This window comes from Brassica napus, chromosome C9, assembly GCF_020379485.1.
Source record: "Brassica napus cultivar Da-Ae chromosome C9, Da-Ae, whole genome shotgun sequence".
NCBI classification, from domain to species: Eukaryota; Viridiplantae; Streptophyta; class Magnoliopsida; order Brassicales; family Brassicaceae; genus Brassica; species Brassica napus.
In genome coordinates, this window is record NC_063452.1 from 1406491 (window position 1) to 1431710 (window position 25220).

General features: G+C 36.7%; 5 protein-coding genes across 8 annotated transcripts; 4 read left to right on the forward strand and 1 right to left on the reverse strand.

The window, feature by feature from the left end:
• Positions 1–624: 624 nt before the first annotated feature.
• On the reverse strand, positions 625–3774 carry LOC106392292 (GRR1-like protein 1). The gene is made up of 3 exons (XM_048769583.1): positions 3205–3774; positions 2142–2634; positions 625–1708 (listed from the first exon to the last, which is right to left on the reverse strand). Exons 1-3 carry the CDS (start codon positions 3657–3659, stop codon positions 899–901), a joined length of 1758 nt encoding a protein of 585 aa, XP_048625540.1. The 5' UTR covers positions 3660–3774; the 3' UTR covers positions 625–898.
• Positions 3775–4798: 1024 nt separating this feature from the next.
• LOC106392299 (spermatogenesis-associated protein 20) lies at positions 4799–9548 on the forward strand. The gene is made up of 15 exons (XM_013833111.3): positions 4799–5200; positions 5461–5533; positions 5663–5684; positions 5938–6016; positions 6121–6153; positions 6432–6580; positions 6672–6828; positions 6896–7136; positions 7219–7460; positions 7886–8149; positions 8217–8327; positions 8398–8622; positions 8691–8894; positions 8979–9155; positions 9232–9548. The coding sequence occupies exons 1-15, from the start codon at positions 4931–4933 to the stop codon at positions 9415–9417; spliced, it is 2433 nt and encodes an 810-aa protein (XP_013688565.1). The 5' UTR covers positions 4799–4930; the 3' UTR covers positions 9418–9548.
• A 6906-nt stretch (positions 9549–16454) lies between these two features.
• LOC125593246 (auxin-binding protein 1-like) lies at positions 16455–18238 on the forward strand. The gene is made up of 3 exons (XM_048769586.1): positions 16455–17406; positions 17700–17764; positions 17844–18238. The coding sequence occupies exons 1-3, from the start codon at positions 17323–17325 to the stop codon at positions 17947–17949; spliced, it is 255 nt and encodes an 84-aa protein (XP_048625543.1). The 5' UTR covers positions 16455–17322; the 3' UTR covers positions 17950–18238.
• Positions 18239–18427: 189 nt separating this feature from the next.
• Positions 18428–21288, forward strand: LOC106392300. Of its 2 annotated transcripts, none has more exons than XM_013833112.3 (8): positions 18428–18569; positions 19114–19221; positions 19304–19888; positions 19970–20049; positions 20142–20594; positions 20682–20759; positions 20843–20919; positions 20993–21288. In XM_013833112.3, exons 1-8 carry the CDS (start codon positions 18560–18562, stop codon positions 21060–21062), a joined length of 1461 nt encoding a protein of 486 aa, XP_013688566.1. In that variant the 5' UTR covers positions 18428–18559; the 3' UTR covers positions 21063–21288. The 2 variants fall into 2 exon arrangements, with proteins under 2 accessions (XP_013688566.1, XP_048625542.1); XM_048769585.1 differs by having other exon boundaries at positions 20843–20923; positions 20993–21248.
• Positions 21289–21762: 474 nt separating this feature from the next.
• Positions 21763–24981, forward strand: BNAC09G00560D. Of its 3 annotated transcripts, none has more exons than XM_013833113.3 (5): positions 21763–21992; positions 22314–22705; positions 22774–23896; positions 23972–24118; positions 24201–24981. In XM_013833113.3, the coding sequence occupies exons 2-5, from the start codon at positions 22655–22657 to the stop codon at positions 24803–24805; spliced, it is 1926 nt and encodes a 641-aa protein (XP_013688567.1). In that variant the 5' UTR covers positions 21763–21992; positions 22314–22654; the 3' UTR covers positions 24806–24981. The 3 variants fall into 3 exon arrangements, with proteins under 3 accessions (XP_013688567.1, XP_048625541.1, XP_013688569.1); XM_013833115.3 differs by having other exon boundaries at positions 21857–21992; positions 22323–22705; XM_048769584.1 differs by lacking the exon at positions 22314–22705 and having other exon boundaries at positions 21811–21992.
• Positions 24982–25220: the final 239 nt, after the last annotated feature.

A 25220-nucleotide genomic window follows, 5' to 3' on the forward strand; every position in this document is an offset into this window, starting at 1 on the left:
GTCGGTTCTTTTCGGGTATGGATCGGTTCAGGTCTGTAACTAAAATACCCATAAAATATCCGTAATTTTTTGGGTCTATATCGTGTCCGGATCGGGTTTAAGGTATTTAGGATATGAAAAGACGTGGCATACCCAACTCCACCAAATTTAGTCGATATTTGTTATATATATCTAAAATTTTACAAATAACTTAAATGAAACTACTAATAATTAAAATAAAACATTTTTCTTTTCGGGACCGGGTTTATTCGGGTCGGTTCCTTTCGGTTTCGGTTCTTTTAGGTAAAAGAAATTTAGACCCAAATGGTACTTGTAAATTTTAGGTTCGGTTCTGGATCGGGTATTTTTTTGTCGGTTTCGGTTCGGGTTTTTCGGTCCAGGTTAAAATGCTCTAGTTGTTGTTGCTGCTACTGTGTTACGTGGATATCAAGTAAAGTGTAAAGGAAAAGTCTTTAATGAGTTCTATTACTACAAAAGGCACCTTAACCTCCAAACAGAATTGTAAGAAAACAAGTAAACAAAAAACGCAAAAGGTAACATCGAAAGAACTGATCGAGTTCTTGTCAATGATATTATTACTGGTTCGTATTGTACTAAGTGTGTTAGCCTCAGGTAATTTTTATTGTAGGTTTTAGCTAGGCTTTGCAAGTATCAGCATTACATTGTGTTTGCTTACTGTTTACAACAACTGATGAAATATATAAATCTCACAAAGTGAGTTTTTTTTATTCCAAACTTTTTAGTACAAAGACAAAAGCTTTTGTTTAATGAAATGATTCTAACACCCTTAGTGAAAAAAAAACAATAAGAAAAAAACGAACATATATAGAAGGTGATACTCCCACAATATTGCCTGCAAAAAAAAACTCAACTTGAAAAGCCACTGAAGCAGCAAGTTTCACCGTATGGATAGACGTGACACTCCAACCTCAGGGCTCTTGTGTATCGTCCACACAAACTCAGGCGTATCCAACCTCGGTCCCGCGACCGTTCTATATATGTATATCCTCTCAACAGGAGAGCTATCAGGTCTTGTCTTTGGAGGATGCTCATCGATGACTTCAACGTTAAGCCTTGGCATCTTCTGACTCAACTGCTTGCAAGCACCAAAACTCACAAAGCAAGAAGACATCCAAAGGGATCGCATGGTTTCAAGTTTCGCAGCGTTCTCGAGCAGCGCGGTGTCTCCAAATGGGCAGTCTCTTATCTCTAGCTTCTTTAAACTTTGACATCCCGACAACAAGTGGTGTAGCATTAGATCACTGTCTCCAGCGAATGCTATCGACAGCATCCTTAGCTTCTTGGCGTGTACTCCAATGTACTCAAAGGCCTTGTCAGTAAGGAGACCGGAGACGGAGAGTCTTCGAAGATCCTTGCATCTCTCGACTATGGCTTTGAATCCTTCGTCAAGTGGCTGCTGTGTTCTGTAGTCCGGAGCGAACGGCTCCATCACGCAGAGACGGAAGCATCTGAAGTTTGGACGGTTCTTTGCGATGGAGACTAAAGCTGCGTTTGTAAACTGAACGCAGAAGTAGAGAACAGACTCAAGCTTTGGACAGCCTTCAGACACGGAGACCAGACCTTGTTCCGTGAGAGTCACGTCTGTTTCATCTAGATCTGCTCCAGATGGAAATACCCTAAGTTCTCGCAGTTCCTTGCAACACAAGGCAACAGTTTTGAGACCTTTGTCCTCTATCAAGTCCATTACCTGTAAGAAAAATGTCTCATTTAGTATCAAGAAACCAATATAGTAAGAACCAAATACAGATACCAACGAGTTGAGTTAGTAGTTAAAACTTTTAGATTATCTATTAGTGATATAAATAAAATTTGCAAACAATTAAACCAATAGTTATAATTATACGATTAATATAAATAATAAAATCAATAAAATATATAATAATAACAATTTAGTTTTTAATATTAATAATTAAATTTCGCCTAAGCATCCTCGTAACCCGCATAATGTCTGCCAAAACGCTATTATACATCTGCATTATATAAATCCAAATAAAACATTGTATAACATAAAATGATACGACTGACTAGCGCATAGGACCTAAATACTGTCGAGGCCGTCGCATTTCAGAACACTAGTAAAAAGTGTTATAACTTGTAAGAATCAAATGCAGAGTACTCACCCATAGCTTCTGCAGTTTCGAACATCGACTAAGAAGGTCGATAAGGTCAGGCATTTGGACAGTAGCATAGCTCAAGTTCAACGAGGTAAGACGAGGACAAAGAGAGTAAAGAAGTGGAATATACTCAGGGAGGAGATCCCAAAGACCAGATAAGCTCTTAAGTTGCTTCAACTCTGACAAAGCTTTTGTTAACTTTGCAATCTCTTCTGGATCCAGCTCATCTGAGAAAGAACCTGTGCCAAGCTCAACTAGCTGTGGAGCTCGACGGAGTAAGCTCTCGAGAACGTCTAGAGTCACAGATCGATTCAGCTTGAGAGACTTGAGGTTTGGAGACCTGCTTAGGAGACGCTCTAAGTCCGAGAGTTTTACCTCTGAGTCCAAACAAGAGAAGTCTATAGAGACGAGAGAAGTCGAAGTTTCAGGGAAGTAGCTAAGCCAGTCTCCTCCTAGATCATCAACTATGCACTCTCGCAGTTCCAGGTCTCTCAGTTTTCTGTTTCAGACAACAGAAAAAAAAAATCAAAGTTGTTACTAGGCCTAGTCATTTTACCCTATATTCAAAAAAACCGAACCAAATAAATGTAACTGGAACCGGACCGGAACTTCCAAATACCCAAATATATATATATCCAAAATATTTAAACCAAACCATAACTAAATCGAGATTCGAATGGGTATGGGTAAATATAATTAAAATTTAGTATTTCATAAAATTGAATTATTCAAAATTATCCGAATGACTCAAAACTACCGAAATTATCTTTAAAATTTCAAGATATTTTTGTCCAAACTAACCCGAATTATATGAAATTTTTATCGAAATCATTTGAGTGACTTTAAAATACAAAATATTTAATTCAAAATAACCAAAGAGGAACCTCAAAGCCGGTTATTATTAGAACCGACCCAAACCCAAAACTGTTAGATCCTAAAACCTACCCGAACTACCCAATATCTAAACTGATTTTCTAAATGCCCATGCATATGCCTAGTTGTTAACACAAGATTCCATTTAATCTTAACAAATAAAGTTTTCCTTGTTGTGTTTTGTTTGGAACCGAACCTGCAAGTTGATGCAATGGCTGCAATACCATCAGTGGAGAAACCCTCACAAGAAGTCAACACAAGTGTTTTAAAATCTCTAAACGAAGCAGCGATCTTCTCCAAGCACTCATCAGTCACCACCATCCTCTTCAACCTGATCTCTTCAAGAAACGGTCTCCTCGCCGCCATAGCCTCAATCCACGGCCAAGCATAGCCACCCCAACCGTCAGGAACCAAGTTGTAGTCAGCGAAATGAGGCTTCCCTTTAAGTGTCAGAGACCTCATCTTCGGGAACCGCCGCGCAACCTTGAGAGGACTAACCGCGTAGCAGTTTCCGACAAAGACACGTTTCCTAGTTCGCCGCTCTGTCTCGAACCACGACTTGCACACCAGAGAAACAGAGTTCCGGTCCTCGTTGGAGTCAACGAAGGAGAAGATATGCTCAAGAACCTTAAATGGGAATCGACGATCCATCAGAACAAGAGACGGAGAGAGAGAGAGAGGGAAGAGAGGTTTTGAGATTTGATTCGAAATGAGTCGAAAGAATTGAAGGTTTTGATATATATAAACCTGACAACAGAGAAGAGAAAACAGAGGAGACAGTGGCCATGTGAGACCATTAATAGAGTTGAGCTTGCACCCATGTGCAACCTCCGGCTACGTAGCCTGTGTATGTCACTAATTTAGTTGGTTGCGTTAATCATAATTAGTTTCACCAATCATCACATGTAGTCTGTGTAATATGATTCTTAAATCCAATTATTTATGGAATACCACAGTTCACACATGCATTCACATCGGTTTATTAGTAGTTTACGGTATAGAAAACGGTGTGAAGATCCAATTGGCAGGTTTAAAATAAACAGTTTACCAGTATAACTTCCAAAAAAAAAACTTTTTTTAATTTTTATTTTTGGCAATTTCCCTCAAAATTACCAGTATAAATTTTTTTACCCTCCATATTGAAAATAATTTAATTTTAAGCATTTTACCACTGAAATTCATTCACATCATATTGTACAAAACATTATAAAATTTATGAAAACAGATTGTACCCTCCAAATGAATTGCCAGTATTTTTTTTTAACTTCATTTGCAAACAAATTGTTAAATTCATTACAATTTTTTTGTTAGTAATTGTACTCACATTTCAGTTGGTGACATGAGGATGAATACCACAATGCATGGAAAATTGAAATAACAAATATAAAACCTTCTCAAAAAAAAAAAAAACTAAATTAAAATAATTTAAATTTAATAGAAAATTATTTGTGAATAAGTTTGTATAGTAACTTAAAATTGGAAATAACCGAATAAAATTATTTTCGAAAATGACGAATCACTTTTATGATGTTATCTATACAACATAAATAATTAGAATAAGTTTAAATTATTTGGTAATAAAAACGAATTTCATATTTTTATTCTTCATTCTCCATAATATGAAACAAATTTTATACTTCACCAATTCTTATAACAGCACTTCCCCATTTTACTGCTGTTCTTTAAAAATAAAAAGTTGTAGGCCACCGATCAGATCCAGTATCCGTGTTCTTGTCTTATCTGCACGTGCCACATAATAAAAAAATATCCAACAACAGAAGTAAGATGTGTCTGAACTCTGAACACCTCTCCCCGCTCGCGTGGCGAATCTTCTAGTGTAGAATAGAACCTCACCTCACCTCACCTCGTTTATCCAAAACCTCAATACGCCGTCGTTTCACTCCACACCCAAATGCTTGCTGATGAAAAGTCTCCACTTGTTGTTGTCTTCCCCAATCCTCCTCCACCGCTTCGCTTCTCGCAGCATCGCAACTCTGTCTTCTCCTCTACTCAGACGAAGAATCATCGTCCGTACAAATCGTCCTTCGTTTCCTTTCCCGATTCTCTCGAGACCCGTTTCTTCAGGCAAGGTCTTGGCCATGGCGTCGAGCTCGTCAGCAGCATCTCCGAAACATACCAATCGTTTGGCTGCTGAGCACAGTCCTTATCTCCTTCAGCACGCGCACAATCCGGTATTGAACTCTCCCTTCTGTAAAGTATTAATCTTTTCTAGTATTCAGACAAGGTCTATAGATAAAAAGAACACCTTTGTTTTCGATTAAGACATCTTTAGTTTCAGTTAGGGAGTTTTGTTGCAAGTAGTTAGGCCATAACCGGTTTAAATTGTTGACATAATAGCTTCATTAACCGGTTCTTTGCTCAAAGGATTGAACTTTTTTTTAATTTTTCCTGGTTTGAATTTGGAATGATTTAATTGTTCATGTGGAAAAAGGTTGATTGGTATCCATGGGGAGAAGAAGCTTTTGAAGAAGCAAGGAAGAGAGACGTCCCCATCTTCTTATCAAGTAAGTTTTCTTTTTATCCCTTATTGATCTTTTTTTACTTCAGCTTGATTATTTAGTTTATGACACTAATTGGGATCCCTTTTGTTTTGAAAAATCTCTTTTTTTTTTTTTGGGTATGGAATCTTGAAGTTGGATACAGTACCTGTCACTGGTGAGGATTCAATTGTTATATTTGGATTCTGAGTTATAGTTCTTCTTTTGCTGAGTTGAAGAAGTAGGAGAATGAATGAAATAATGATTCTAGTTTTGTTAATATAATCCTAATGAAGGACTACAAGGATTTTGTGAAAGGAAAGTGGAGGAAGAATTGTAGTCTAAGAAATCATAATCTTGTTTTGGGATGCTATGATTCTTCTTTTCCGTTTTGGAATGTATGATTCAGTACCAGTCAAACTCTTTTTCAGGTGCCATGTGATGGAAGTTGAGTCATTCGAAAGTGAAGAAGTGGCGAAACTCTTGAACGATTCATTTGTTAGTATCAAGGTTAGAGTTTGAGGCCCAAGAAATTCTTGTCTGTCCATTATAAAATGAGCTGGTTTCTCTTCAGACACTTTACTAACTTCTTGTTTCACATGTCTCTGCAACAGGTGGATCGAGAAGAGCGGCCTGATGTGGATAAGGTAATTTACTCCTCCTTGAAATTGGAACTCTCATTCATTTCTATGAATGCTTAGTTTCCGATCTCTCTCTTTCATCTGGTTCGATCATGTTTGGTTACATCATTGGAGAACATTGCTTCTTAGGGTAACTCTAGAGAGAGAGAGAGAGAGATGCAAATTCATAGTCTAGTTGTATTGAATTAGTTCTAACTGTAATGGTTTCTGAGCATGTGGAAAAAATAAGCGGTGATACGTTCATGGACTTTTGACATACAATTCTTTTTTACTTGTACTTGTAGGTTTATATGTCATTCGTCCAGGCTCTCTACGGTGGAGGAGGCTGGCCACTCTCCGTCTTCCTTTCACCTGATCTGAAGCCGCTAATGGGTGGAACCTACTTTCCTCCAAGTGACAACTACGGAAGACCAGGATTCAAGACTCTCCTCAAGTACATGAACTATACCCCTTCTCTCTTGTTATACACTTAGCATTCTCAGCTCAAAATTGGTGCCATTGGTTTTCTTTTGACTTTGGTTCAGGAAAGTTAAAGACGCGTGGGACACTAAGAGGGATGTGCTTGTGAAGAGCGGTACTTACGCTATTGAAGAACTCTCAAAAGCCTTATCTGCAAACGCTGGCAATGATAAATTGCCAGATGGACTTTCCCGGACGGCTGTGACTATATGCGCAAAACAAGTAATGTCTCAAACTCTGGTGTGCAATGAAGAACCCTTCTAACATTACAATGTTTGTGTTTTCAAAGCTTTCTCGAAACTACGATTCAAAATACGGTGGTTTTGGATCTGCTCCAAAGTTCCCAAGGCCTGTAGAGATCCAGCTGATGCTTTACTACTCCAAAAAGCTCAAGGAAGCTGGAAAAACCAGCGAGGCTGATGAAGACCAAAGCATGGTTCTATTCAGCCTCCAAGGCATGGCCAATGGAGGGATGCATGATCACGTTGGAGGCGGGTTCCATAGGTACAGCGTCGATGAATGTTGGCATGGTGAGAGAGACTTTCAAATATTATCAAATTTACAGATTAAGAATATTTTAAGTTGATGCGTCTTGTGTTTTTTCTGGTGCAGTGCCTCATTTTGAGAAGATGTTATATGATCAAGGACAGCTAGCTAATGTCTACCTAGATGGTTTCATCATCACCAAGGATGTTATGTATTCGTATGTGGCGAGAGACGTCCTTGATTATCTGAGGAGAGACATGATTGCACCTGAAGGTGGAATATACTCTGCTGAAGATGCTGATAGCTTTGAGTTCGAAGGCGCAAAGAGAAAGAAGGAAGGAGCTTTCTATATATGGACCAACGATGAGGTTGTTCTTTGCTCTTATGTACACTTAGGGATGGGAATTTTAACCGAATTTCAAACCGAACTAACCAAAATTTGGAACTGAAGTAACTGAACCACCCGAAATTGTCCAAAATTTTGAACCGAAACTAATCAAATTTTAACCCGAAGTAACCAAACTAACCGAAATGATATGAATTTAAACTATTTTGCCCAAATTTTTTAATGATACTTAATCGAAATAAAAAACTTTGGTTAGTTTCGGTAAAAATTTTAAAAACCGAACTATTCTAATAACGAACTAAACTTTTTTACGGTTCAATTCGGTGAGATTTTAATCGGACCAAACTAACCGAACCAAATTTGCATGCTATACACTCATCACTTAATTGAGTTGGCATTATGTATACTAACATTTCTTTCCTTCTGTGTTATGTGTTTGGTATCAAGATTGATGAGGTTCTTGGGGAGAATGCAGATCTTTTCAAGGAGCATTACTATGTTAAGAAGTCAGGTAACTGCGACCTCTCAAGCATGAGTGATCCGCACAACGAGTTCGCTGGCAAGAACGTGCTGATCGAGAGAAATGAGCTGTCTGCAATGGCGTCAAAGTTCAGCCTCTCCGTTGAGAAGTATCAGGAGATTTTGGGTGAATGCAGAAGAAAGCTTTTCGACGTCAGGCTGAAGAGACCTAAGCCACATTTAGATGATAAGGTAAAAGACTCTTTAATTGCCTTCTTCACCTTTGTTAAGTGTTTTAAGATTTTTTTTTTTTGCTTAGATAATTGTGTCGTGGAACGGTCTTGTTATCTCGGCTTTGGCGAGAGCGTCTAAGATTCTTGGGGCTGAGCCTGAAGGCACCAAGTACTGTTTCCCTGTGGTGAATAGTCAGGTAATGAAATGCTTTCTTACTTTTGTCCCTTTTGGTCTCTTCTTTTGACTTTTTCTTGTTCTGTTTACAGCCGGAAGAGTACATAGACGTTGCAGAGAAAGCAGCTTTGTTTATAAGAAAGAATCTCTATGATGAGCAATCACACAGGCTGCAACACAGTTACAGAAAGGGACCATCCAAGGCTCCTGCGTTTTTAGATGATTATGCTTTTTTGATCTCTGGTTTGCTTGATCTCTACGAGAATGGAGGTGGGATCAACTGGCTTAAATGGGCCATTGAACTTCAAGAGACACAAGTAAGTTTAGATCTCAGTTTCTCTCACTGTATATGTTTTTGGCTTTAAAAGTGAAAGACTGTTTTTAGGATGAGTTGTATCTAGACCGAGAAGGAGGAGCGTACTTCAACACTGAAGGACATGACCCATCTGTTCTTCTCCGTGTAAAAGAGGATCATGATGGTGCAGAGCCTTCAGGGAACTCTGTTTCTGCTATTAACCTTGTGAGGTTAGCTTCCATTGTTGCTGGAGATAAGGCTAACTCCTACTTAACCACTGCACAGCGTCTCCTGGTAAATAAACTAAACAACTTAACTCAATCTGCTATTCATTTGAGGTTTTTTGTTAATGTGTCTCTTTGCTGTTGTTTTTTGCAGGCAGTCTTTGAGTTGAGGTTGAAAGAAATGGCCGTGGCGGTGCCGTTGATGTGCTGTGCGGCGGATATGATCTCTGTTCCGTCGAGGAAACAGGTTGTGCTGGTTGGTTCCAAGTCTTCTGCGGAGCTCAACAACATGCTGACAGCAGCACACTCGGTCTATGATCCTAATAAAACGGTAAAGAGGCTTTTAAAATTGATTCAGAGTTCTCAGACCAACGAGCATTAAGTTTGGGATGTTTTTGGATGAGCAGGTGATTCACATAGATCCTTGGGGTTCTGATGAGATGGAGTTTTGGGAAGAGTGTAACAGTAGCGTAGCTGAGATGGCAAAGAGGAACAGAAACTCTGAGAAAGTGGTGGCTCTTGTTTGTCAACACTTTACCTGTAGTCCTCCTGTCTTTGACTCTTCTTCTCTTACTCGCTTGCTGTCCAAGTAAAAGAAAAATTCCATGTTTTTATGTTTTGCTTATGTTGCGAGTAACAAGATCAACGTTTTTGTTGATAAATAAAGATAACTAGGGTCCGCTCGGGATCAACATTATATATAAAAACTATTTTATGTATTAAATATTTTTTATATATTATGAAATAATTAATATATATTAAATAATTAAAGTTTAGTAACTATTAAATATATAATTAAATTGGTGCGAACATATAAAACAATTTTATTAATCCAATTTTTTTTCATATTTGATAGAATATGTAATTAAATTTAAATGATACTAACATAGATAATATATTTTAGTATATTTTTAATATTAATGTTTATTAAATAATAATTTCTACTCATATAGTTTTTTTGATCATTTATATCTTTTATAGAAAAAAATTTAAATTACTGATAACAAAATTTTTATGTGGGATTAATAGTTTTAGTAATTTATAATTTAAAAAAAAATAAGTTGTCAATGATCGTTCAAAACTTTTATCAAAAAAATTGTTCAAAGTAAATTTTGAAACTAAAATATTGTATTTTATATGGTTTATAGTTTAATTTAAAACGATATATATATATTAATCTTAATAATTAATTAAATTAGACTTTTTACTTATATAATTTTTGTAATCATTTGTATTTTGACATAACAAAATTTTTAAACCATGGATCATAAAATTTGAATGCGAGACTCTTAACAGTTTTAGTAATTTATAGCCGTTTGTAAAAATTCAAAATATAACATATAAATAAAAATCTAAATTTTTATTATATGGTTATTGTGGTTGTTTAATTTATTTAATAGTTTAAAATTAAACAAATATGATAGAAGATACACTATTTTTTTATCAAATTTTTATTATTTAAAATTTTTAATTACCCTATATACTTTAGCCACATTAGGCAATTCCATAAATTTTATTTAAGGAAATAATAAAGTACATTAATGATGAATTTATTGTTAGTTTAATAAAAAGCTTATTATATAATTAGATGAACCAACATATTTCTCTAATAATTATAAGAATCATCTTAGTGATGACATGTGGCTATAAAAAGAAGTTGTAATGCTTTTCAAATAATATATAGGAGATAATAATGTACGTACATAAGGAACGTAGCGTCATGGAGACAACTAAACCGAATTTGGTAAGAAGTTTCTCTTGGTCGAACACAACTGATATGAACCGGTTTGGTCACAGCTTGAAGAGTCCTTATTGTCTCTTATCTAATTGTCTTCAAGTATTTTCTTGGGCTGGCCTCTTGGAATACAATCATGTAAACTTTCTTTATCAGTGTTATCAAAATCAAGAAAGTGAATCTTTATTCATTTTAGCTGAACACTAATGACTTTTCTAAAATTGAGGAAACTAAAAGAAAGAGCTTGTGAATTGCCTTATTTTGGAAACCGGAAACCTGTTAGATGCTTGTATAGTTGTATTAATCCAAAAAGAGTGGATTTAGTTAATTACTTATGTATGGTTATTATTTTCATTCAGCTCTTTTGTTGGTTTTGTGTTTAGAATCCTTGAAAGTGTAAAAGTAACATTACTGGATGGTTTCTCTATCTAAGTCTGATTATATTAGTATTTAAATAAAATTATTTTTATATTATTAAATTTAAATGATAAAAAGAAATTCTATCAATTAGGAACTATGAGTTTGAATTTTTTTAGTTAGCAAAATTTGTTGGAAAAATGTAACAAAATCTTACTATAACAAAATTTGGGCAACTGAATAATAATGAAACTATTGATCATGTGCCAGTACCTCCCTCTTCTTCAAACGACATGTCCAATGCATGTCTTCTATTCTTTGGTATAAGTTTCACTGCATATCTAGTCTTGAAAGCATGGGAAATCTTGATTAAAATCAAAATTTGATTTTAAGAGGACTATGGATAGATCGAGCTTACTATTTGGGCATCTATCTGTGATTGCTATCATATGGTTGACAACCACTATGCTCCTAAAGATAGCAGACAGAGATTTGAAGCGAGCCAACTGCGCCTACAAGGATGCTGCAACCAATTTGGTATTGGTGAGTTCTGTTGAAGAAATTTGTGAGATGGAGTGTGAAATGAAGAGGAGCGAGTTTGCTCTGGAAATGGCAAGAGAAAATCTTGTTTCTATAATGCACGAGTTTGATTCAGTTAATGTTAAATGAGACGGGAAGCTTGCGGAGGCTGCAGCAGAAGAAGAAGATGACACTCATGAACCGGTTTAGATGGGTCAGTCATGACCTTAGTTGGAATCAAAGTTTCATTACTTTTCTGAATTTAGGTTTGTTGTTTGAAAAAAAAGTCATTATTGTCGATTTGTATGTAGTTGGGCTTTTTATGATGCAATGAAACTATGGTTTTTTTTAATGATGGTTTGGCCAAAGATGCTCACAACCGTGATATCATATCTTTTAGTTCGATGATTAAAGATCTTTGTGGCATTGGCTCTATTGATGCGGCTTTAAGACTTTAACTTGAGATGTTATGCCAAGAGGAACCCAAGTCACAACCTGGTTACTTACAATATACATCTAGATGGTTTGTGTATGCTTCTACAGCGGTTGATCTCTTGAACTGTATGTTAGATTGTGATCCGGATGTGATTACCTTGTAACATATTTTTGAAGAGTTTGAGCGAGAATTTAGATTCTTGTGAAGAAGGGAGGAGCTTGTTGAAGCCGCAGGGAGTATCAGGAGCTTGTAAGATTATGGAAGTAATGATGAGTAAGTAAGCTTCTACTTGGGGGATTATTGTTACGGAGATTTGTAAACCGAAGAAGATCAATGCCACTATTGATAAATGCTGGAGAGTTATTATCATTTCTTTCTTGATTCATCATTGACCTGTAAAGCTGTATCAGATCCATTATATGGTTAGTTTGGCAGAGGTGTTTATCTTTTTGCAGGATATGCACTCGAATTGAGATCCATTTGCTTACCCCACAAGGGCATCAGGTACTACGACAACATACATCTCTGTTCTCTAAGGATTATTTGGATTATCCTTTCATCAACAAGTAGAAGTTGATATCTGTGTCTTTCTACTCATCTTTTACTTATACGGTCTATGATAATGCCTTCTATTTCTTCGCTTCTTCTTATAGGTTATTAGGGTCGGCCCGCCATACGGGCGGGATATAATTTATTTGTAATCTAGATTATTATTTTTCGTATGATTTTGTGGTTTGTGTTTTAGATTTGCATTTGTAAGAGATGTGTATGATATTGATTTTTGTCTTTTAGAAAATTTTAGATAAGGAGGGTATATGTGATAAGATATGTTTTACTTGTTTTTATATTGATTCAAATGGTTTTCATGTTGTTTCCTTTTATAAAAAAAAATCGGTGAGTTATTTGTGGTTTATAGTATTTTAGGTTCGGAAGGATCGGGTTGTGGGTAATTTTGTACATGTTATAAGAGTAGTTACTATGTTGAAATCATAGTCTTTCGACATGCTATTAGAGTGGAAGTGGTTATTATTTGAAGTTGCATTTCTTATTTAAAGTAGAATATTATATTGAATGCGAAGAAGGTAGTAAAGCAAAGCTAATCAAAATAAGAAAACACTGAAATGGAAAAGTGTGAAAACTGAGTAGTTGTCGGTGCTAAAGACACTTGTTATTCACCGTAAAACCAACTCTAAGAACTTCTCTATTTGTTTATAGTAATAAAAATCACTGCATTGATTCCAGATTATTGAGATGGCTTTTTCTTAGTGGCATAATAAATATCATATTAGTTCGATAACACTTCTTTTTCAATATAGAGACACCGCGTAATGAACGTTTGGTTGGTATTGAGATATACTATTTTATTAATTTAAGTTGTTGGTTAGTTTGTTTGTAAGTAATTTTTGTTTTGAATTTTTGCTTCAATGGCATCATCACGTGAGTTGTTATGTCATTTGCAGTTGAATAATTTGTATATGTATATGACTCTTTGAGGTTTTCGCCAACCGTAAGGCCTTTGCATAATTTTCCAAAAAGAAAATCTCAATTTTGGTGAGAAATTGGCAATCCAAACATTAGCCATCCTGTTGGGTTGGATATGGTGTTCCTCGGTTGTGAATGTTGTTCTTGGTGTTCATTGGTTTCATTTCTTAGGTTTATTGTTGAGTGATACTCAGTTTTGGTAAAATAAGTCCAACTGTTTGTTAGGAACAAATATGAACATTTATGGGCCATTTCTTGCTTCGTCTTAACTCTTAAGCATTGGATTTTAGATTTTGGAGGGAAGAGATTCATAATGGTATCTATGTTTCATTCGAGATCAGCTACCAAGATATTTTTGTTGTCAAGATTTGGAGGACCCATTGGTAGAAACTGGTTCCTTTTAAGAGATCCGAAGTTGCATTCGAACTAAATTAAATATTTTTTGTTCTATAAATAGAGAGGATTATTTTTTTCTAAAACAACTAACATACTTTTAAAAAAAACCTGAAATACATAATATTTGGATTTCTATTACTGAAGTACTAAAACTTGTACATGGTTTGTAGAGATTTTAATTCTATTTATAGCGTAAACTATTTATTTATTATGAACATATCTATATATATTTTTAATAGTCAAAGATTGTAGTAAATAAATTTCATCTTTAATCATTTTAGTTTCTTTTAATTTTATTTATATAGGCTAGGAAAATATTTACAACCTGATAAATGGGAATATAACCTCTTAAGATTTCAACAACATGACATAAAATTTAAGTTTTGACACATCAACACTTAAATCTTTTATATATTTTGTAAGTATATTTTGTTATATTGTATTGACATCTGTTATGAAAATGTAAGTTTAATTCATATTAATTTACTTTTCGGTTGTTAAAAATTATGATCTTTTTTGTTACTACAAATAATATAACATATAACATGATAAATAAAGTGAATAAAAATAATTGATTCTTATGATCTGAATGTTATTTTATTTTACTTGTTTTGGTTATCTATAAATAATTGTTAAATGTATCCAACATAAAGCTTATTTTTGTGTTTAAAACATTAAATTCATAAATTTCAAGAGAATTAGAATTTTATTTTGATATATATATATAATCATTTTTGTTCCACCTCGTCTTAGATCTATTTTATTTATATAATCAATTTTGCACCATCTATATTTTTTTGCTATATATAATCAATTTTGAATAATGACCCAAACGTATTTTGAAAATACTGTTATTTTCTCAGAATTGGCTGTTGAGCAAAATAGTTATTGACAAAGTATAACAAATTATGTTACGTGCTTAAAAATATATATAGATGTCTTTGGATTACACATGATAATGCATGATATGTAACCGAAGCTTTTTTATAAGAAAAAAAAATATAGACGACCAATCTAACTCGTTTCTTTCTTGTTTTGAATGTCCTATCCTTAATTTATTTTATTATCTTGAATAATATTCTTTAATAAATAGGATTTCGTCTCTGCCTTTAAATTTCTACAACCTTATCTTGTCTTTTTATTATTAATTTTGCTAAGCCATTTGGTAACTTGAACACAACCGGTAACTATGAGAATCATATTTTCAACAGGTAAATTTGATACTTTCTTGGAAAACTTTTTTTAAACCATCTAAAGCTACAAACATTGTACTAACTACTAAGTCAATTGTACAGACATAACTTAGCGAGTAAATCTCAAAAGAACAGATATTTTACATATCTGAAAGAAAGGCTCGACTTTCATAAACTGGGTTAATCATTTAAGAGTAGTATATCATTCATTTGTAACTATAATATAATTTCACTACAAAGGAGAGTAGTGTTCTCCACTAAGAACATAGTTGTAAGAATCTATTGTTATATTCGATGAAACATAGTGTGAACTCATATATTTTACCATTGACTTCTGATAGCAATTAGGGAAACATTTGTGAGAGATTGACTGATTGATCTACTTGATGTCCTTAGCTTTTCAGAATTTCCACTCGGTCAAAATCCAAAAGACAAATCATATTCTCTTATATGGTTCTTAACTTTTATAACTTCACTGTGAAGGTAGATTTATAATCTTTTGAAAGAAATTAGCTCCTTACCGAAACAAAGATACGTCTGGTGGTATCAAACGCAGGTTGGTCAATGTCGGGATAGGTCTTGAGGTCAGACTCATTGTCGAGGCTGAACGCAGGAGTATTGCGGTGTAAAAAGAAAGCAAAACATATATAAACAGTGGTGTCCCAACCATCCTCCTTCTTTGGCAGCTTCAAACAAATGAAAGTATTCCAACTCCACATATCACGTTCTATCCTGCAGATGCCCCCACATATTTTAGACAAAGATGATCATTATGAATTGACTAAAGAGAAAAAGATAAACAATCATGTTCTTTAACCTAGACGTCTTTGGTCTAAATAATTTTGTTCATGTGGTTCCATGTGATATATTACAATAGAGCTGAATGCTACTTTTTCACTTATTTTATTAAGATAAAGGTTAGTCTTGAAGACAAATACACACATATAAGAATATGAAAGAATCTAAGCTAAAAGCATATTCTAATACACATCCTAGATTCTTGTACTCACAATCAAACAACAGAGAAAAGGTTGACAACCTTTTGTAACGATTTGCTCTCACATGTTACTACTATCATCAAGCCAAACATCTTTTAGACTTTTTAAGCTAAACACAGTAACTATGGTAGGTTAAAATCTCACCATTTTAGAACAGCTTGTCGGTTTGAGCTATTGCGAGACATTGGAATATCATGAGAGACCATGGTTGGGTTCTCTTCCTTCCGCATTGAACCTCTACTCAAAGTAACATGAGAGAGAGCAAGCCATGAGAGCTAAATTTGCGTTTGGAGCAGAATATGGGCTATTCTCCAGCTTCCTCTGTTTCTTTTGAGCAACTATTCTTGAACAATGGCCACTATAAGTCTATACCTGAAGAGTTCATTAAAAACATTATGATAAGTATTATACACTATGCAATCTTTTCGCTTTCAAGGTTAAATTTTTTTACCATGCATCGATTAATCCTACACCAATAACAGCGACAGGAGATCGAGATAGGATTGTGTTGGGGTCATTGATTTGCAAGAAGGATTTGATACCTGTCCGTTCAGTTGTAACAAAACTTCCACAGCTTATTCTTTAGAATAAAATGTGACATAAGCAAACCCTTTTGGCCTACATTTGACTTCGTCCATTACAACATCCATTGAAGCAACCAAAAAGTCGAAGAAGACAAAAGAGATGTGTAAATGCAGATGCGTGAATAAATGCCGAACTAAAGCTGGTGTTAAGATTTAAGAGACTGACCTCCATGTACTCGGCTATATTGAGAAAATGCAGGGGATGAACTGGAAGGAAACAGACTGACCTCCATGGACTGACCTCGTGGTTAGCTTTATCAGTGAAACTCGCATATTAACCATGAATCTCGAGGATGAACTGGAAGGAAACAGACATTGAGGGATTCTTGTCTCAAGTCCAGACTTTATTTTGCCATGATGTTGTGTACTGAGGATCTTTATTGCTGATTGCATTCTCCTAAAAAAGACTCCATGCTTGGGAGGGAACTTCTTAGCTTCTGGTGTTGTGGAAATGCTCTAGAAAAAAACAGGTAGATTATCTATATTTGCTTATTTATCTGTGGCTGAGACAGATTAGCTCAAGTTTATTAAGCATCTGAAAAGTCCCTTGTTTTTTCAGCTAATCTACGTGAATGTTATGTTTCAGACATGTGTTGATTCCTGATCTTAAGATGTGTGAAGTCTGTTTGGTCCCTCCATGGTTCAAATTTCGAGCTCCCAGGGAAAGAGAAGAAGTCTTCGTTGAGATATGGCTTTAAACGTTTGCTCCAGGCTCAGGGACACCGATTCACAGGCACTCTTGTGAATAGGTTTTCGTTGTTCTTAAGGGGAATAGTACTCTGCATCTCGCTGAAACACATGGAACTTTCCCTGGGAAACCAATTGAGTTTCCAGTCTTTGCCAACGGGTACTATTCATATTCCCATCAATGATGCTCATCAGGTATAAGTCTTCAACCTCCCAAATCTTTTCAGATGATTTGGCCCTTGCCTAGACTCTTGAGTTAAGACTTTGAAATCCAAATTCGTTAGAGTTTGCGTTCATTGTAATTTTGATTAAACGCTAGAAAAACGTTGTCTAAGGCTGATGATAACCAATCTAATATCCATATCTTTTGCTTAGTCTTGCTCGAGAGTGTTAGATTTGCTGCATGTCCTATGTTACACTTACAGACAATGATTAGAAACACTGGTCTTTTCCAACTAGCTTACATTCATCTATGACGGTTCTTACAGGTCAAGAACACTGGTCAAGAGGACCTGCAGTTGCTGGTTATTATATCTCGCCCGCCAATTAAAGTGTATGCAACATCTGTTTCCACCAATTTTCATATATAGATTATTGTATGTGAACATTGCTTCTTCTTTTTTTTCTAACAGCTTTGCGTACGATGACTGGTTTATGCCACACACTGCTGCGAGGTTGAAGTTCCCTTACTATTGGGATGAGCAATGCCTCCAAGAATCACAAAAAGACGAGCTTTAATCTTTTTGACAACACTCGTCGCCTCTCCCTCTGTACTTGTTCTTCGCTTGCTAATTAGGCCCATACTAAGTCTCAACTTTCAGGTTTGGTCGGCCCAATAGATTTTTATTTATTCCTTGTCTAATTAGACCCACAGTGAAGCCCAACTTTAGATTTACCCGGTTAGAGTCACCGGTTTAAAATACAATCCGGTTCAAAAAATTTCTATAGCTGGGCATTCGGTTCTCTGTTTTTGGTCGGTTTTTTTTTTTAAATGTGTTTCGAAAAATATCACCGAGAATGAACCAAATTATATTTTGGGTTAGGTTCGAAGCTGGGTTATTCAATTTGTTCTTGAGTATCATTTTGTGTTGAAATACGGTTAATTGGGTGAAAACCAAAATTAGTCAAGTAAAATTGGTATTAATTTATTTAGTTTATTTGGTTGCCAATTTGCCATGTACCGAACAAACCAAGAATTTTCAAATCTCACCCATCGGTTTGTAGCTAACCCGGATGTGAAACCGATTGAATTGTTCGCGAAGAGAGTTGTTTTCTTCTTCTTCCTCGGATGAGAAAATCAGAGTTTTGATTAGGTTTTGGAACTTTTGATCCATCAGTCTCTGGAAACATGCTCTCAGGTTCAATATCTGTCTTTTCCATTATTATATTGCTATTTTTCTTCCTCTTTCCTGCTAATTTACGTGAGAGAATAGCTTTTTCAATGATCCTCTCGAGTTCATGTTGTCTGTCGAATCACAATGCGATTCCCATGTTTTGTAGTTTTAATTAGTGAAACCCATCAAAGGAACCGTGATTTTTTGAGCGTTTTGGTACTAGCAATGGAGCTAAAAACATCTGGAGGGTGCAGATCATAGAAACGTCAAAAACTGATAAAGCTGAATCCTTTTGTTTGTGTGAAACTTGTGTAGATTTAAGGCTTGAATGGCAGCATTTGTAGGAAAACTTTTGTAGATTTTGCTCTTCTAATTGTTTTGATTGGTGTTTTGGTGCTAAAGTTGAATCATTTATGTGAAATTTGTGTAGATTTAAGGTCTAAATTGCAGAATTACTGGGAAAAAAAAATTGTAGGAAAATAAATACATAATCAAAAGTTTTGATTTTGGTCTTGTGATTAATCTCTTGGTTATGGTTAAATCAAGCTATGTGTTTTCTGTTTAATAGATTCAGGAGAGATGCCTGCTGATGGCGATAAACACTCTGCAGAGAACAGCAAGAAACGGAAGCTTAAGACTCCTATGCAAGTCATGGCCCTTGAGAATTTTTACAATGGTAGTTAATGGACTTATGTTTTGTGTATATGTTCCTTTATGCCAAGTTGTATTTATATGCTTGTGATTTGCTTTCTTTACAGAGCATAAGTACCCGAGCGAAGAAATGAAGGCTGAGATAGCAGAGGAAATAGGCTTAACCGAGAAGCAAGTTTCAGGCTGGTTCTGCCACAGAAGGTTAAAGGACAAACGTTCTGTTAAAGAAGATGGGAACAACATAGGGAGCCAAGATCGGTCAAGCGTTGTTCTTCAGGATCGTGGCAGCGTGCTTCGACAGGATTCATGCGGTAGCACTAAGCAAACCGATTATTGGAACCCGAAGGCAAGGGAAGTTGAAAGTCAAAGGCTTTATGATGATGATGGTGAAGATAGCACATCTTCGGAACGTCGCTCGTCGTTGCATAAGAATCTTGTCTCTAGCAAAGATGTGGAGAGTTCTAGATACGTTGGACGTAGTGAGCATCATCCTCAGGCTATGAGAAGCCATGGGGCTAGTAAGCCTTCAGGGTACTTGAAAGTGAAGGGAGATAGTGAGAATGTTGCTATTACTGCGGTAAAGAGACAATTAGGAAGACAGTACCGAGAGGATGGTCCTCCTTTGGGAGTTGAGTTTGATCCTCTTCCTCCTGGTGCATTTGAGCCTCAGACTAATAATGTTATAGTTCAAGGTGAGTCATGATAAAAAAAATGTTGTAGCTTTATTGAGTTAGTGGTTCAGAGAAGCTAAAGTCATCTTCTTTGTGTGTCAGAGCCAATCTATGTTGGGAATCAAAGACGGTCTCAGCCTCCATACTTCACTGGAACTAGGAAGAGCTTTGTTCCTGGTCCTGTAAGTGAATTTCTTGAAGCCTTTCTTCTTCTTTTTTACATATCCATAGGATCATAAACTAAGTTTCTTTATGTTTTGATGTCTTGTAATAGAGCTATGAACCAGCTCGTAAACCGAAGATGCTTTCGTCAGATCCATATTCATCATCAGAGGAGGAGGAGGATGACGATGATGATGATGATGACATGATGGGTGGAATGGAGCCTGGTCTAGGAGATAAGCAGAGTCTTCGGGAGCCAAGTTTTAAATCCCCTTCTCTCAGTTACTCTAACACTGTCCCTGACCGCAAAGGTCCACCTCAAGGAGTCCCTCTAACAAACAGCAAGAAGAGTCATATAAGCTCCAAAGGTCGGGCTGAAGGTTCGAGAAACAATCTGATTGACAACTTCCATAATCTCTCTGGAACCAGTCAGGCTCATGATTATGATAAAAGTATACTCAATGGTGGACGCAAGACCGGGTATCTCACTAAATCTTCAAACATGTTGCCTCTGAGTGGCAGCCGATCCTCTGATTCAATGGAGAGAGATACATCTTCTGGAATGGTAATGATTTCTCCAATACATCTAACCCTACATGTTCATTCCTTACTCTTGTATTGAAGAAATATGACTTTTGTTTTGTGTGGTAAGGTGGGAAAGTATCATGGAGAGAAGATAAATCATATGAAAATGCATAGAGAAAAATTGCATTCAACCGGTGAACCGCTGGTGAGTTTGAAGTTTAAGCATACTTGAGAGTTTGAAGGGTCCAGCATTGTTCTTAACCTTAATCTTTTCTTCTGTTAAAAAAGGTTACCAAACGATTGAAACATGGCTATCCTCAGCAAGTCTACAGCGAGACTTTTGAAAGAAAAGACCAGATAAACCGGTTGGTAAAAAAATCATCATAATGTATATTTGTTGTCACAACAGAGAGATGAAATTGACTGAGGATGTTGTAGGTCTGGTGTGGAGTTGCCGTCTAGTTTCAATGGAGACGAAACGGAAGAATCTAGCTCTTCTATGGATTAAGTTTAAGAGGTACAAAGGAAGAAGATTAGGAAAATTTTCGGTTTGTTTATACCGTTTAGGATGTGAATAAAGGTTACATGGTTTTAATAGGTAAGTGAAAAAATGTTAGAGCTTTTTCTACATTTTGGTATCCATAATATGTCTATCAAAGTGATAAAATGAAAGAAGCAGTGAGCTATTTAACTATTGTATGTATGTATGTAATGGCCTCTAAGCATGGACAGTATATCCGAATCCGAATACCAAACCTGATTGGATATAAATATCCAAACAGGAATCTAAATTTACTATATCCAAAACAATCTGAACCAAACAAAAAAATTATGTTTTACCAAATAGTATGTCTAGAAAATATTAACACACATAATAATTAAAATAATTAAAATTAAAATTATAAATTTGGATGATTCAGATGTTTTGTTTTTTTCATATATTCTAAAGTTAGGTTTGAATTTTTGGATTCTTTGGGTTTTGCTTTGTTCCTAAACCGGTACCGGTTATTGAATTTCTTAGCTAAATTGGTTTGTTACGAAGGCCACACGAAGCTTGCGATTCAAAAGAATAGCAAGCAGGATTAGCCCATTTAAAGCCCACAAGAAGGATTTGATCAGCCGGTTTATTACGTAAATGGCGGTCCGGTTTGTAATAAGTCAAACAAATAAAAACAGTTAATGTGTGTGTGAACAGAAACTTGAAAAAAACCAGAGCCGTTGACAACTTTGGTAAAAAAAAAAAAAAAAGTGTGTGGTCGTCGTTCTATTATGATTCCGTCCAAACAAGTTTTTTTTTTTTTTTGTTTAGGGAAAGCGTGTCTTTTTGCCTCCTCAAAGTCTCTCTCATTTTGAAGATAATCCGTTTTCTCTGAAGCTTGATTTCGAATCCGTTCGCTCTCAATCCTCCTCTCCATTTCAAATCTCGCTTCGCTCTCTGGTGAGAATGTTTCCTCCCTCTCTCTCTCCACATTCCTCCGATCTCCGATTCTATGTTTGGGCTTCGTTCTCGATTGTAGTTTTTTGCAATTAGTGCTTGTGATTTGCTGTTGCGGTGTTTGGGTTGTTAGTTGACCTTTTGATTCCCTGTAATTTCGTCGAACGGTTTGAGACATCGTCTTTGTTCGATTCGATTTTGACGGTAGGATTGATTCTCTGTAACCCTAGTGTTCTTCATCTTTGGTATATTAAGTTGTTGTGATCTGAATTGCAGAAAGATTCTTGCTTTTTTTCATTTGGGTCATGTCTCATTGTTTATTAGGAGTTTTAGGAGGAATTGGGCATTTGTTAAGCTCGAGATCAAGTTGTTATTACACTCTGGCCGCTTCTGCAAAGCCGCGTGCTTCTCGCACCTCTGCACAGGTGTGGGGTGGCCTTGATGTGGTGACTTCACTCTCTCCTCTCCCCAGGGTTTCTCTCGCTTCAATCATTTGGAGGCTCCGTCGTGTCTCTCAGGGTCTCACCCTTGATTACGGCTAACGTTTCTTAACAATCTTGTTGTTTATAGTTGTTGTTGTCTTTTGAGTTAGAACATTTTTTTAGTTTTTTTTTTTTTTAATAGTTCTAGTGGGTAATGTTGTCTATGTTATTGAGTTTGGCACAATGGTAAGGTTTTTCTGCTTCAACTCCCGCATCCCTCGCCATAGACCTAAGGTAAAGCTCTGGAACATCATTGACTCTTGTTACTGTATAACCGTTTTGTTCATGTTCCGGTGATACAGGAATCCGTGGAAGGGTTGTCAGAACGAGTGATCAGAGAAGATGGGTCTAACTCAAAAGGATTGAGCTCTTCCGTTGGTGAAAGCAGCAAGCTTGCTGATGACTCTACCGCTGCTATTGAGCGTATCTGGAAATCTGAGGAGATTAAACCTCCTCAAGAAACTGGGAAGCATCATCATGTATGTCATCTCAAGAAAAGTCAGTCTCATGGAGATGAGCTCTACTTGGACGGGAGGGACGCTACGGAGAATGGAACAGACGATGGCACAGATCGGGTTGGTTCTCCAAACTCTCTTGAACAGAGGGAGACTCTCGCGGCAGGAATGAGCAGCACCAAGCGTTTAGAAAGAAGTCCTAATGTGTATCAGAAAGATGCTCCAGGTTCGGTTTCTGCTTGCCAGGGCTCTGATCAAGCGCTCTATGGGTCCATTTTCTCGGTTGGAGATCTTCGTAATGATGATATCTCCTTATACGGTGAACAGATGGAGAACTCAAACAGCCAAACGCCTTATGGTTCACCATTGCTTGTGAGGTCGAACTCAATGCCTAATATCGCAGACTCTGCTTCAGGGAAATCTTCACCTCTCAAATACTCTTCAAGATCCTCAGATGACCTTTGTGCTCTTGGCAGACGCCAGAGAGATAATAAACCTGTCCACGAAACTGATGCAAAAGCGAAGCGAAATCAAGACTATGATGATGATGCAAATGGTTATTCTTCCATGGCAAAAGATTGGATAGTACCAGCTACAGACGAGCTCAACTCAACAGAGTTTATCAAAGGAGAAACATCAAACCAGCATGCAGGATATCCAGGAAAGGATTCTAGATTCAAGCGTATTGATGATTGGGTCAATGACCTTCAGCATGTAAACTCCTCAGCGGAAGAAGCCGATGAAATAAACGATGATGAGTTTCAAAGAGAACCGGAGCTAACAACAGCTGCTTCTCCTAGTGTAGATGTCATGAGGCCAACTCCTGGAATGGAGGCTGCGAAAAAGTATTTCTCTTCTCTGAGTAGTGCTGCAACCACAGCTCAGCTGGTTAGCCGTGGCCTTGTTGTGATACCACTCCTAAGCAAATTCGTTGGTCTGAGAGTTCTCAATCTCTCAGGAAATGCAATAGGTAGAGAGACTCTATTGCCCTGTGATTGTTTATGTGTTTCCGTCTATTGTTACTGATCTTAATACAATGTTACAGTTAAGATAACCGCTGGTGCTTTTCCTCGAGGACTACATGCATTGAACTTGTCAAAGAACTGTATCTCGGTGATCGAGGGGCTGCGTGAACTCACTCGGCTTCGAGTGTTAGACCTGCGTTACAACAAGATACTGAGACTTGGTCATGGTATGACTTCTTTGCTCAGCTACATTGAAACCATCCATGTTTGATGTACTTACGCTTTTGATCTTTGTTGTTGTTGGGTTAGGTTTGGCTTCTTGCTCCTCCCTGAAAGAACTATACCTAGCTGGGAACAAGATCAGCGAGATCGAGGGTCTTCATCGTCTCTTGAAGCTGGCCGTCTTGGATCTACGCTTCAATAAGTTTTCAACCACCAAATGTCTCGGCCTGCTCGCTGCAAACTACAGTTCTCTCCAGGCTATAAGCTTGGAAGGCAACCCTGCGCAGAAGAACGTTGGCGATGAGCAACTGAGAAAGTATCTTTTGGGGCTCTTGCCACATTTGGTGTACTATAACAGACAAGGCGCGAAAGACGCTAGGCTAGGGACAAGCACGCTTCAGTTGGAACGAGGTCTCAGATCAGAGCTCAAAAACAACGGCAGGAAGAGTAGCCACGGTGCTTCGAGTACACACAAAGCCGGATCGTCATCCGCAGCTCGTAAAGCTTCTTCGGGTGTGCAGAAAAGATCATCAAAGGAGAGAAGCAGCAGCCGTCTTCCACCTGTGGGACACAAAGTATCACCAGCTGCTTACGAGAACTATTGCGTTGCGAGTGGTGATAGGTTGGCTACTCTGAGATCAGAGTTGTCTATGCGTAGAACTCGTAGCGAAGGCAATCTTGGACCTATCTGAGAGGTAATGATGAAGAAGATGGTTTTCTCTCTTCAATATCTTCTCTTTATGTTTTACTTTGTTGTTGTGCATTAAAAGTTACATCAGAGAAGCTTTGTTTCTTTTTTCCAGCTTCTCAATAATGTCTGAAACTAAAAAACATATGTTATACATTCTTTTAAGCACAGTTTGAGATATTATAGATTGCAAAGAGTCTTTCAATCTCTTTCTCTTAAATGTTTGTTTGAGTCCAATCCGGGTTTTCAGTTTAGTTTTCGGTTCAATTTTGATTCTGGTAAACCGGATGGTCAATTGTTTTGTTACAGCCTTGCAGTAAGAACAAAAGCAATTGAATGATTCAAAACTGTAAAGTGGTCCAAAGAGTATCATCGTGCCTGCCGGCAACAGAGATTCTGGCAACTGGATCCATATAACT

Bases quoted from the DNA above. Each gene is read 5' to 3' on its own strand.
- LOC106392299 (XM_013833111.3), top strand. From the start codon at position 4,931: ATGAAAAGTCTCCACTTGTTGTTGTCTTCCCCAATCCTCCTCCACCGC. The intron at 8,623-8,690 runs GTAAGTTTAGAT...GACTGTTTTTAG, and splicing joins TTGAACTTCAAGAGACACAA to GATGAGTTGTATCTAGACCG. The intron at 9,156-9,231 runs GTAAAGAGGCTT...TTGGATGAGCAG, and splicing joins TCTATGATCCTAATAAAACG to GTGATTCACATAGATCCTTG.
- BNAC09G00560D (XM_013833113.3), top strand. From the start codon at position 22,655: ATGGTAAGGTTTTTCTGCTTCAACTCCCGCATCCCTCGCCATAGACCT. The intron at 23,897-23,971 runs GTAGAGAGACTC...ACAATGTTACAG, and splicing joins TCTCTCAGGAAATGCAATAG to TTAAGATAACCGCTGGTGCT. The intron at 24,119-24,200 runs GTATGACTTCTT...TTGTTGGGTTAG, and splicing joins GATACTGAGACTTGGTCATG to GTTTGGCTTCTTGCTCCTCC.
- LOC106392300 (XM_013833112.3), top strand. The intron at 20,050-20,141 runs GTAAGTGAATTT...GTCTTGTAATAG, and splicing joins AGAGCTTTGTTCCTGGTCCT to AGCTATGAACCAGCTCGTAA. The intron at 20,595-20,681 runs GTAATGATTTCT...TTGTGTGGTAAG, and splicing joins GAGATACATCTTCTGGAATG to GTGGGAAAGTATCATGGAGA.
- LOC125593246 (XM_048769586.1), top strand. From the start codon at position 17,323: ATGGAACTTTCCCTGGGAAACCAATTGAGTTTCCAGTCTTTGCCAACG. The intron at 17,407-17,699 runs GTATAAGTCTTC...CGGTTCTTACAG, and splicing joins CCATCAATGATGCTCATCAG to GTCAAGAACACTGGTCAAGA. The intron at 17,765-17,843 runs GTATGCAACATC...TTTTTCTAACAG, and splicing joins TCTCGCCCGCCAATTAAAGT to CTTTGCGTACGATGACTGGT.
- LOC106392292 (XM_048769583.1), bottom strand. From the start codon at position 3,659: ATGGATCGTCGATTCCCATTTAAGGTTCTTGAGCATATCTTCTCCTTC. The intron at 2,635-3,204 runs GTTCGGTTCCAA...TGTCTGAAACAG, and splicing joins GCCATTGCATCAACTTGCAG to AAAACTGAGAGACCTGGAAC. The intron at 1,709-2,141 runs GTGAGTACTCTG...TTTTTCTTACAG, and splicing joins CGAAACTGCAGAAGCTATGG to GTAATGGACTTGATAGAGGA.